This window comes from Lissotriton vulgaris, chromosome 1_2 (assembly GCF_964263255.1).
Source record: "Lissotriton vulgaris chromosome 1_2, aLisVul1.2, whole genome shotgun sequence".
Classification (NCBI taxonomy): domain Eukaryota; kingdom Metazoa; phylum Chordata; class Amphibia; order Caudata; family Salamandridae; genus Lissotriton; species Lissotriton vulgaris.
Window position 1 is genome coordinate 173,684,295 of NC_141686.1, and position 13,354 is coordinate 173,697,648.

At 43.2% G+C, this 13,354-nt stretch overlaps 1 protein-coding gene across 5 annotated transcripts in view; it reads left to right on the plus strand.

Annotated features, from left to right (window-relative positions):
- Window positions 1-11,705, plus strand: part of LOC147734796 (interferon-induced protein with tetratricopeptide repeats 5-like) — a 28,882-nt gene extending 17,177 nt beyond the window's left edge. For 2 of the 5 annotated variants that reach the window (XM_086953067.1, XM_086953069.1), the window contains exon 2: window positions 6,925-11,705. In XM_086953067.1, the coding sequence (XP_086809193.1) occupies window positions 6,929-8,242 (1,314 nt within the window). In that variant the 5' untranslated portion in view covers window positions 6,925-6,928 and the 3' untranslated portion in view covers window positions 8,243-11,705. The remainder of the gene's footprint in view (window positions 1-6,924) is intronic. The other 3 variants (XR_015307543.1, XR_015307544.1, XR_015307545.1) reach the window with 3 other exon arrangements.
- The last annotated feature ends 1,649 nt before the right edge of the window (window positions 11,706-13,354 follow it).

Genomic DNA, 13,354 nt, shown 5'->3' on the forward strand with positions numbered 1-13,354 from the left:
ATGTGTAACTCATCTACTCCCGGAACAGTGACGCATTGCTGGAGTTGCGTCGCAAGTGCAAGGCAGCTCCATAAAGGCTCGGGGTGCCCCATGCCTAACATGCTGCATCAATCCTTACGCCTGCTTCAAGCAGGTGCAGGGGTTTGACGCAGCATGGCTCTAAAAGTGACTGAGTAAAATCTTGTAGATTTCACTCAGCCACTTTTATGAGGCTTTCCCGCGCCGGAACGCCCCTTCCTGCGCCAAAATGCCTACACAGGGCTTTACAATGTGATGCATCTCCCAGATGCGTAACGTTGTAAATACCCCGCAGCATGGCGCTGGCTTTGCGCCACCGCTGCGCCATAAAAGTGACGCAATGGCGGCGCAAATGTGGCGTGCGGGGCTTGTATATCTGCCCCTTAATGTTATCTCCGGGACCATACATTGGATTTTGTTATTTTCTACTTCTATTAATGGGTGTTTGATTTGTATTGTGTGTTGTGTCCTACTTATTTAATATATTGGTGTTTTTAAATGCTTTACACTCCTGTTTTCTAAGTTAAGGGTGCTTGCTCATTGCCAGCTACCAAAGGTTGAACCAGGGGATAATTTATTGAGCCCTTGAATGGACGTTATATCGTGATTTTGGCCTTATTGCTAGTGATAGGTCCCTACCAACTTCTACTAGCATATCACTTTCCCACACCTACTATATTTGGTGTGCAAGCAATTGTTTCAATATGCGATGGAACTTTAGTGTTCCAACTTGGAGACCATTGGGGTGGCTGCTGTCTGTATAAGCTTAGCACCCATTTAAACTTATAAAATGATGTCTGCTGTTACAAATTTTCTGCATACACCTGTGCTAGGTGTTCAGCACTAATTCCTCTTGGTGTCAAAAACTGTGTATTGCGAAATATTTCAGTCTACCAGTGACACTCTGGTCTGACCTGTCAAATGTTTGAACTCTGGATGTATTTCGGGGAATTGGCTGCCACAGACTAAATGATATCTAAATAGGTGTGTGAAACCTGACTACAATGCCAGACACACTGTGAAGATATTTTCTTTAGCTCTTTTCTCTAACCTGTGCTGCTCTACCCAGCTCCTCTTCATTGCTTTATGTTGTTTTATTGACTTTTGTAGAGGACATTCTCTACAACATTGAAGTGGTTTAGGTTTTTTACGTTTCTCACTCTTTTCAGACCTTCTCTTGCCCTGCCACTTTCCCAGTGACCATTACTTTCTCAATATCCCAACCTCATCTCCATCTCCATTGCTTGAGCCCCTCATTAAGCCTCTGCCTGAGCCTTCTTCTGGCTAAACATCTAGCTCTACCTATTTCATCTGTGCCACCCATTTGCCCTCCCCATCCCTATTCTCGGACTGTGCTCTCTCCAAAAAGCCTCTAAATTCCCCATTATTTTCTACTGCCCTATTGGTCTTCTTTCCTGACTTCCTGGACAATTGCTCTATCCTTCTCTGCATGCATATATATATGTATGTATGTATGTAGGTATGTATGTGTAACAGCAACAGACACATGAACCAACTCCTGGCCATCAGACCTGGGACCCAGACCCACACCCACTCTCTCCAACCACACCAGAAACCTTTGAATCATCATTGGCATGAAAGCTTACCATGAAATCACAGATCAACGCCATCTCCTCTGCCTGCTTCCTCACTTTGTGCATGCTATGTGACATCTTCAAGTGGCTACTTTTACATACAGGACACACCAAGGCCTCATCTGCAGCCGACTGTGACAATGCCCTCTAGGTAGGAATCACCGCACACCTCCTACAGAGACTTCAGACCATACAGAACGCCTCAGCCAGATTAATCCTTGGCCTTACCCGAAGAACCCACATTACACCCCACCTAGGAAAACTCCAGTGGCTACCTGTACAGTAGAGATGCCAATTCAAGCTGCCAACACACGCACACAAGGCTCTACACAACCAAGGACCTGCCTACATTAACAACCATCTGAACTTCCACCAACCATTGCAAAGACTACCCTCCGCCTCCCTTTCACTCGCCCATACTCCTCGTATCTACTGAAGCAGAAGTGGAGGACTCTCCTTCTCCCACATAGCAGCAAAGATCTGGAACAGCCTCCCATGCACCTCCGGACCATCACCTCCTTTCCAGAATTCCCAATGGCCCTCCACACCTGGCTGTTAGAATAAGCCTCTGGAACCTGCAAGCACCTGGATACGCTGTTGGGTGATTAGCTGGGCTTTATAAATCCTGATTGATTGATTGATTGAATGTGCATTTGAAAATGCGAACTTGGCTAAAAGGGAACCGAATGGTGCTTTATTGAGTCGTGGGTAATGACACAGTCCACAAGTTATTGAAAGGGCTGGTGGGTTCTTAGAGCAGAAGTGGATTGGTACTGCATTGTGATGTAAAAAGGAGTGTCTTCTTCTCTTTTTGAAGTTGGTGAAGAGTTTGATAGTCTTGATGTATACAGTATTTTCTTTGCAGATTGTGGGTGAAGAAATGAAGAATGTCTGATTTTCTTGTGCACACTTTTTCGGCTCCAGTCGGATGGTCTATTGGCAGAGGGCATGCATGAACCACCAGAGATTGTGAGTTTGTTAGTAAGATAAGCGGGGTGCTGGTCATGATGGATGTGAGTTTGTCAGTAAGATAAGCGGGGTGCTAGTCATGATAGATTTGTAGATGCTAATGGTGTGGGCCATCAAGGTTAACAAGTGGAATTCCATTGGAGTGGGAGATACTTGATGAGACATGCTGCTGAGTCCAGGATTCCCCACAAAGGCCCAATGAGGATTCTCGGAGATTGAGGAGTCCAATGTCCACCACACCAAGAAGCTTGAGAAGGAAGGAAGTAATGAAAGAACTTTCTGGCAGGAACAGTTTTCCTTTTTTGAATAGTAAGGCGAGTCCTGGCTGTCTAGCATTTTCTCCTGATTTGTCCTTGAGGGTGAAGTCATTGTTCACGTTTCTGATCTAGGTTTGAATTAGTTGTTGCTTTTTGTTCTTGACAAATAATTGAAATTCTATTTTGGTGATGTTAAACTTCAAGTTAAAGCTGGCATTTTAGCTCTGGATGAAATACAAGCAGTTCCTGAGGTGCTGAATGTCTGGAGGGAGGGGACTTTTCAGTGGAGTTGTGTGGCATTGGCATGTTTCTAAATGTTAATCCTTTTATCAGTGAATAGAGTTTAAGGGGCTGCATGTTAAGGTTTAAGAATATGAGGGGAGAGATGAATACTGGGGAGACTAAGCAGGTAACAGGGAGGCTCCAGGACCAATAGGTATACATGTGAATATGATGGTGTTGGTTTCATAGTTGGAGGTGAACCACTGACGTACGTTGACAGTGAATCACTTTTGAGACTTCAGGGCAAGGAAGTTGGTGGGCTGGAGGAAGGTGTGAAAAGTGGCTGAGACACTGAGCAATTTCAGTGGGCAGAGCTTATATTTCTCTGACCGCTATGAAAGGTTTCTGATATGTAACATAACTGGCTTTGTGCTGCAACTTTATCTGGAGCACAATTGGTGGCTGTGTAGAAGGTTGGGTGGTGTTGATATAATCATGGAGTTGAAGATAGACTGCTTGTGCAATGATCAGGCCATAAGCTGGCAAGGTCTTCATGGTATAGTGTATATTTCTTTGGAAGAAGGAGTGCCTGGTATGTCTGGAGAGCCAGGAAGATGCCATGTGTGCAGAAGGCATTGCCAATTGTGATTAGGGGCGAGAGAGCTTCTCCAGAGAGGACTTCGATGAAGGATGAGGATAAGACATCGTCTTCATACTAATTCTCAGACATCTCCTCCCAGACTTCTTTTCACCATTCTTCTTTTCCAAACATTAGAATCAACCCTCTTCAGCACCTTTTACTTATTCTTCTACTATACAATTCCTGTCCTGCCTCAACTTTTATTCTCTCCTACTTCACCAAACCTGTCAAATTAGTTGTGCCCTACTTCACCCTTCATCTCACAGGTTACCCTCCTCCCTCCACAGCATTTATTCCTACTAACCCTAGGATTTTCTCACCTGCTTAGCTAATGCTAAATCTTTGTGTTGATTGAACTGTCGTAGCACCAAGGACCCTCCACACTTCTATCCTGACCCAACGTAAAGCAAAACTGTCAGGAATTTGGAACAGTGGAGGAAGAGACATATGACCGGCTCTGTGACAGTGGAAGATGGAGGTTTTATGTCTCAGTGGCAGTGGAGGATACAGGACTGTTGTGGCTGCATTGAACTGTAAATGAGCCAAACAACTTTTGCTATGGCCTGCATCGAGGTTAAACACATTCTGCTGCATTCTACACATAGATGAAAACCTTTTTCTGTGTCCTGACCCAACAAAAGCACCTTCTTTTATCTATTTACTATGGCCTTTCGTTTACCTTTGTGGCACGCTGGTGATATCTGCTCCATGTCAGCTCTCTATATGCAATGGAGGCTGTCAGAGTTGTAGGGAGACAGAAAGTTGATATTGGTCTCTGACTAATCACTCTAATTACAATCTCAGCACAAACACCATGGCTGAGATGGAGGTACAGAGGGGGAGGAAATGTGGAATTGTGTCTGAAGTGATTTGGCTGCTACATGGTCACTTCTGATTCCCTTATTCTGAGGTTTGAGTTGATCCCAATTAGGGTAGAAACTTTCAAGGATGGGATCGGATGTATGCAAATTAGTATTAATCATGCTTCAGTAGGAACAGTCCCATTCAAACTGCTATCCCATGTCCATTCTGAACAACAGCACAAGCAACATTACACCAAATTTGACCTAGCTGCACCTCGTCAGCGAGTTATAGTTTGAGTCCAGTGGCACAAGGGGCATAGGACCCGCGTCCTGGCATAGCTTTAGCACTTAGTATCTAACACTGAATAAAACACAAAGGTGATGGTGGAATGCTTGCAAATATCCATTGCCAGTCACTCGGGTCGCATTCCAGTCCATCATTCTCCACCCACTATGCCACACCAGACTGTAGGAAGATGACCAAGACTGCTTGCGGTCATGAGGGGTCTCATGTCTTTACTCACCTTTATGAGAGGTGTCTTTTGAAGGTAAAATGTTGAAAGCTAATCAGTGTCCCTTTGGGGAGCAAAATCAGGACAAAAATACTAATAGGTGTTCAGAACGGTGATAAGGTAAAAATGGCACGAGTGTATACGCATTTTTTACTGAGCAAGAACCATCTTCATTAAAAATGAGTTATTTGGCATTCATGTGGCTTGTCAGGAATCAAACTTTAACAAAAAAGTGAAATTTGTGATTACAATTTCTGTCACACCATGTGTACAAATAGGGCTGTGGAAATATGCTGTTTCTTTGGTAGTGGCTGAGCCTCTTTAAAAGATGTCTAACCCATGGGACACTATTATGTATAAGCTAATTTTTAAATTTTTCCCCTTTCAAGTAAAGTATTATTCATATAAGCTCCTCGTGGGAAGTTCCAAAGCAATTAAATGTCCTCCATCAACTCCTGTTCTTTGCCTGCAATCTGCTTAAAGATAGAGCCTTAGATAAAGAAAAGAAGCAGGTATGCCTGCAACTATTATTTCCCCTCATCATCACACCCTTGACTCCAGCCCATAATTGTTTCACAAAGAATTACCACCTTATAACTTAATTTTAAAACCCTCAATAGAGATCAATAGTTCTTACCTATGTGACTGGTGATGATCAAGGGCTAGGCAGGGGAGGATAAAAAGATGTATGAGGTTTCATGATCCTTCAAGAGACCTAGGGCATCATTAGCCACCCGCCATCCTGATGGAAAACGGGACCACCCGCCATATGTGCGGCGGTCCCGTGGGGGAGATTAGGATGCGCCCACCACACTGGTGGGCGCATCATGGATTTTTAACCTTGCGGTGGGCGGTGCTGTAAGCAGCACCAGCCGCAATGTAAAACATGCATGTCGTGCATTTGCATGCACTACGTGACCATAGGTACCTCCCATGTGCGCCCCCTTTGTGAACTCTGCATGCTAAGGAAAGGCTGCTCTCCGCCTGCACACTAATATGGATGGCGGTGTCTAGCAGACACCGCCACCATATTAAACCCCTTTCCACTCGGTCAATAAGTCGACTGGACGGAAATGTGGCGGACGGTCTTTCCGTCCGCCTAGTATAGCGGGGGAAATGGGTGGCTGGCGAGGTAGGATGTAGGGCGGATTGCCACTGCCATGCTGGCGGTGGCAATCCACTCTACATCCTAATGGACCCCTTATTGTGAAGTCACTTCCTTCCAGAAGTAGCTGCTTTTTATGTGCACAGAATATAAATTCCATTTTATTTATTCATTCTTTTTATATTTGAAGAATTGGCAAACATAGATTATGTGAACAAATTGTGTTTTGGTCACTGTGTTTGGGAAGTTATGTAGTGAAAGGCACTGGCTGGGCCAAATGTTTTGCTTTCCTGTAGAGGGAAACCTCCAAACACCCCTAGATAGTATTGAGTTTCCTTGATGTTTTGCAATATTCCATGAATGTTCTATTATTACTGCCTGGATACGCATTGATTTGTTGATCACTTTATTTGTGTAGGTGTGAAGTAGAATGCACAACTTGTCTCAAATGTTTCTTTCTTTTAACATTTTCTTAGACAGAGGCACCCCAGATTTCCTCAACCTCCAATTCACTTTAACTCATACCCCTCACTAGCTCCATACAATTGTGTCAGGTATTTGCCCCCCCCCCCATCTGTTTCAAAGTTCACCACCTGTCATAGCCCCAAGCAACTGAACCAAGCCTTCTTCTCAAAACCCACTCTCATACACACAATCACTTACACATACTTGAAGGCAAAAATAATGCTGCTCACAGGTTGTGGAAAAGAAATGAAGCACTGCAAAGCTGACAAGTTCTGCTGATTGTTCTCAAGAAGTGAGGGATGTATAACATGTTCTCCCTGACCCTCTTTTCTTTGCAGTACCATGCCTTTAAAGGAGCGACTAGAGGAGCTTCAGTGTCACTTCACCTGGAGTCTTGAGGAGGAGCAGGACAAAATTAATATAGGGCACGTGAAACAAGCTCTCAACCTCAGACTTCAATACACGCCTTACAACAACCGTTCCGCCTTTTACGCTCTGCAGGCCTATATACACCAGCGGGAAGGAAGATACCAGGAGGCCCTTGAAAGTCTTAAGACAGCTGAAGAGCTTTTGGAAGAAGTTCAACAAGCCAACTCGATCGGATATAAGTTGGTCATCTATGGTAACTATGCCTGGATTTACTATCACTTGTGCAACTATGAGATGGTAGAGCAATACCTCGACAAGTCTGACACAATCAGTCAGTTCCTTTCTCAGTCTTCTCAATCTACAGCAACTATTCCTGAGATAAGAGGAATCATTGGTTGGTCCCTAATGGCGATTGGTTTTCGATACGGAGAGCGGGCAGCAAGCTGTTTCCAGGCAGCATTGTCAGAAAAACCCAAAAATATGGAATTCTGTGCTGGGCTGGCTATAGCACGTTATGCAGTGGCCACACGCTACGGTGCAGGCAGTGAACTCGAAGTAGAAGCTATTTCCAAACTTAAGGAAGTCATCCACCAAGAGCCAATCAATTATGAGTGTAGGGCCTACCTGGCTATACTGCTTAAGCATTCAGACTTTGGTCAAGAACTTGCAGAAGATGTGGTGCAGAACAGTCGTGATCCTGAGGTCCTGAGGAATGTGGCACACGTCTTTCTAACAAAAAAGTTTAAAATATACAGTGACATTCTAAGATACCGTGACATTCTAGAGCAGGCCATTTCCATCAATGGAGATTATAACATTCTCCATAGAGACCTGGGCTATTTCTACCAGAAACTACTAATGAATAATATACATGCACACATTTTGCCATCAGAGAATGTTATAGCAGCAGGGATCCAGGCTTACAAACGTGCCATTCAATTGGATCCACTTTGTGTCTATGCAAAAATTGACTTAGCAGAAATGTATGGAGCTAATAACCAAGAGGCCTACCAGCAAGAGATATATGATAATCTAGAGAGGGAGCTCCCTAATGCCAGTAAGAAATGTCAACAAGCTTTTTATGTCAGCTTCGGGCAATTTCTACTCTATAAGCAACATTTGCTAAATGATGCAGTTACAATATTTGTAAAGGGCTTCGAAATATCTAGAGAAACAAAGAGCGCAAATCAATGTAAATCTGAGCTGTCACAGATAGTTCTTCTGTTTGAGGAAGATGGCAGAATAGAAGAGGCCAGGGAGCTCTCACAACTTCTCCAACGGATCTAGAAGGGAAGAGATATTTTGTAGGAACAACAAAGTACAGAAGATGCGGTCATTAGAGTTAATTATGGCCACATTAGATCAGAGTTCATTCTTCCACGATAAGAAAACCAAAACCATGGATAAATAGAGCAGAACAAATGTTTTCTGAAATACTAGACCAATGAGAATAGGCCTGATTGAGAAGGTGATCTAATGTGATCTAGTAGCACAGGGCCCAATACACAATGTATTTGTGCACCTACGTTGTACTTTTGTGCGCTAACAGGTTAATTTATGAGTGCAAATCCTCATTACAGGTCCACAGTATGTGATTTCACACAAATAAATAGATGTGTTAATGCAGAAAATTGCCAGAAAGCCAGTGTGCTAGAATTTCTTTGTAAGCAAATCCATTTACAGGGGCTTGTTGGTGGGCAAGTATTTAAGAACACACCTGGTGAACATCCACTAAGGTATGGGTTTCTGCTATTCACAACCCTTTTACATCTGCTCTACTGGTAGCTTCCCATTCTGAATATTGAGGACAGAAATGAATAGGTTTTCTGGGTGGAAAGGGGAGTGAACATGCCAAAATTGGCAGGGGTGTACAAGAAATCCTATCTCATCTCCACAGGAAAAATATTTTGCCGGTGGGAGAAACAAATAAATAAATAAAACTGACATATTCAGAATAATGTGTTTTATGTGAAAAGGTTTGCCCTTGTGAAAACTTGCCCAAATCTGTGTGTCTTTTGCTTTCTCGCCCTAAGTGTGCCGGCCATGCCCAGACGTGAGACCCAGGCTCACTGTGCCACTGTATTCAAGCTATCCTGGCTGTTGAGGGGTAAGACCCTGAAACTGGTTCTAGGATGCTTGTTTCCGATCCAGAGCGGGTCTGTCTTGGCAGTTTGGGCTAGCCTGTTTCCATGAGGGACAGGGTCACGACTGATTTGCATATGGCCAGGTCTAAACTGGGGTGGTATGGTGAGCGAAAGAATGATGAATTTAACCCAGATCTGTTGACTGGGGTTGAATCTTTTGATTTGTTCTGCATTCCGTCCATCAATTGTGTGTCGTCTGCAAATCTGTGACAGTCACAGATTACCATAAGTACTCTTGGAATTCTTTGAAAATTGTCAATAAAGTCAGAAATGCAATCACTATATCAACTTAATCCAATCTGAGTACATTTCCAGGTTATTTTATGAATGGGACTCCCAGCTACAACATAAAACATACAGAAAATATAAAATATTTAAAATATTAATGGGTTGAATGAGGAAGATACCAATATATTACATTGAAAAATATGCCGCACAAATTACATTATTATACAAATTAATTCACTCTGAATTTCTGAGGACAAAAATGTTCTACGATGACAATGGAAGTTTTAAAACTCAACATCAATGAGAGGATGTATCTGATTGTTGTGTGATTTGTAATTCTATATATACACAATGTTTAGTACAGTGCTCTGATGGGTTTAGCATTAAGGATGTCAAATAGCATTAACTAAATTATATTAAAAGTTTAAGTTATTGTGTCTGCTATTTAGACATACAATTAAACAAATGCCACATAAATCAGTTAATACATAAATGAAGCATGTTAGATTAATAAACTAAAAACCTTTTAACTCTTAAAGTTATTTATGAAAAATGATTAAAAATAAACAGAGCAAACACAAGGAGACGATGGAAGGAGTGCTGACATTTTTCAGACACTCACCCCCAGTCGGAGATCTGGGTTGAATCCTTCATATTTCTCTAGCTCACTTCACCATCCCAGTGCCGATCCAGCTATATGCAAATCAGTCTTGACCTGGGACCTCATGGGAACAGTCCAGCCCGAACTGCCAAGCCAGGTCTTCCCTGGTTTGGAAACAAGCTTCCTGGGACCTGTTTCAGGGTAATACCTCTCATCAGCCAGGCTAGATTGAATCCAGTGGCAAAGTGAACAAGGTACCCACGTCTGGGCATACCATGCCAACTTAAGGCAAACAAAGCAAACAGAAGTAGATGATGGACATAGTGCTGAAACTTTTCAGACACTCTCCCCCAGTTACATATCTGGGTTGAATCCATCATCGTTCTTTAGCTCACTTCACCACCCCAGTTTAGACCCAGCTATATGCAAATTAGTTTTGACCCTGTTGCTCATGGGAACACTCCAGCCTGAATTGCGAAGCCAGGTCTTCCCTGGACCTGAAACAAGCATCCTGGGGCTGACTTCAGGGTAAAACTCCTCATCAGCCCCGAAATTGGTCCTAGGATGCTTGTTTCCAGTCCAGGGAGGACCTGGATTTGCAGTTCGGGCTGGACTGTTCCCATATAGCGCAGGGCAAGACTCATCTGCATATGGCTGGGCTCAAACTGGAATGGCATGGGGAGCAAATACATGATGGATTTAGGCCCTGATCTCTGTATTGGAGTGAATGTATGAGGTTGTTTTGCATTCTGTCCATCAATTGTTCTGTTTGGATTTGTTGTCCCGAGTAGGAACAGCATGCTCAAAAGTGGGTCTTGTGCTCTCCATGCCACTTGATTCAAGCTATCCTGGCTGATGAGGGCGAAACCCCGAAACCGGTCCTAGTATGCTTGTTTCCAGTCCAGAGATGACCTGGCCTGGTAGTTCAGGGTGGACTGTTGCCATTTTGGCACAGGGTCAATCTGATATGCATATGGCTGGGCTCAAACTGGAACGGCATGGGGACCCAAAAAAAATAATGGATTGGTTTAGGCCCACGTCTATGTTCTCGAGTGAATTTATGACATCGTTCTGCATTCTGTTCATCAATTGTTCTTTTTGCGTTTGTCGCCCCGAGTAGGACGTGTATACCCAGATGTGGGCCACTGGACTCAAGCTATCATGGCTGATCGATGATGCTTGTTTTCAGTATAGGGAAGACCTAGCCTGGTAATTCGGGCTGGACTGTTCCCATTGGGCGCAGGGTCAAGACTGAGTTGCATATGGCTGGCTCAAACTGGAATGGCATGGGGAGCAGAAAAACGATAGACTGATTTAGGTCCAGATCTCTATTCTGAAGTGAATGTATGACATTGTTCTGCATTCTGTTCATAAATTGTTCTTTTTGCATTTGTCACCCAGAGTAGGACGGGTATGCCCAGATGTGGGTCCCGTAATCTCCATGCCGCTGGATTCAAGCTATCCTGGCTGATGAGGGGTGAAACCCCAAAACTTGTCCTAGGATGCTTGTTTCCAGTCCAGGGAGGACATGGCGTGGCAGTTCGGGCTGGACTGTTCTCATTGGGCACAGGGTGAATCCTGATTTGCATATGGCTGGCCTCAAACTGGAATGGCATATGGAGCAAAAAAAACGATGGATTTAGGCCCGGGGCTCTGTACTGGGGTGAATGTATGATATTGTTCTGCATTCCGTCCATCGATTGTTTGTTTTTCTTTAAAAAAAGATAAATGAACAGAAGCATGTAGACATTTCCAGATTTAGCAATAAACTGCAATAGGAAATTTCATGACTATAGTCTACTTATTTCAAAGCATGTCAAAAAAGCTAATGTTTTCTTTTACTCTCCTGCTTGACTGTTTTATTTTTCCTCAGTAGAGAGTATTGTAATCCTGCTGGGCGCCCAGATTGTCTATTAGAAGAACCTCACCAATTGGGAAGAAGAGGGGGCACTAAGACCAAATACACAAAAGGAAGAAGTCTTTGGCACAACCGGGAGGGATGTTTGGAAATCGGAATTATGTTAGGAAGACCCTGCTCATTAAAGTAATGGTTAACCAGTGCAGTGACATTGCAGAACCAAAGAGGAGATCCTGTAATAGGGAGAATTATATCAGTATGAGGTGCGCCTGTGATGAGGGAATGCAATAGCTGGGGAAGATCAGATGGGGAGGGAAAGGAGGAGGAAGAGATGTTCAGCACATAGATGAAGTATATGGTGCAGGCAGGAAGGATCATGAGTAAGGAAATGGCTGCAATTTGGATATTACACCATAAGCAGTATTTTGGGTGTAAAGGAGTGAGGTACAGGTCACCAAGGCAAGAACATAGGGAAGGTGGATGGCATGAAGAAGGGAGTTAATTAGGCGCAGTTTAAGTTGGTAGAGGTGGCATGAGCAATAAGCATGGGTCAGAATTGGATAGGAATATTGTGGCTTCCATCTATTGTTATGTTATGTTATTTAGATTTAAAAGAAGTAGCTTATTACCTGTGAGGGTATCCAGGCTCTGCAGCAGGTGCATGTGCAAGGCCTAGTTGAACTGCCAGGTCTTCATTTTTCTTTGGAGGTTAGATGCAGTGGTCGTTCCAGTTTTTGGCGCCAGTGAACGAGAAAGCATGTCCTCCTCTCTTGCTTCTGAGGACGCTGGGGATTCGTGTTAAGGAGAGAAAGGTGGAGCATAACGGGCTGGTTTTGTAGAGTTGGAGTCAGCTGTTGAGGTTTGCTGGTCCTGGTTTGTGGAGGGCTTTGTAGGTGTTGATGAACAGCTTTAATTTGGATTCGTAGCCAGTGTCGTTCAGCGAGGTGGGAAATGATGTGGGCGCTTCTGGGGACGTCTAGGATGAGTCTGACAGCGTTGTTTTGGATGGTCTAGAGTCTTAGCGTGAGCTGGTTTTAGATGCTGATGTAGAGTGTGTTGCAGAAGTCTAATGAAATAAGAAGGGTGTCCTATCAGACCTGTATTGCTTCTACTACGGCTAGAATGAGCTGACGGCTGTTCTAATGAAAAACAACATCCTTGTAGGATTATCATGTTATTCTTAGTTTATTATGTTCATTGACTTTTTTATTTCTTTGATTCATCATTTTTGTAAATATTATTTTTCACAGTATGGAGAAACATACGACAATAAATACATACATGCTATATGTAAAGTGCTGTCCAATGTGTGCATTTGATTGTTCAATAAAAACAAAAAGTACATATACACAATGCATATATACAATTACACAATTTAATTTAAAAAACTTGCAGTTGATATTTAGTTTTTTCTTCTTAGGAAATTAACCTACGAACAAAAATACATCTGAAACCACAAGACAACGGATGTTGTTGAACGGTAGATGTGCTGAATAAGTTTGTCCAATTTATTTTCATAACCCCATGCATAGAAGACCACTCTCTCTACACACACACCCTCTTATACA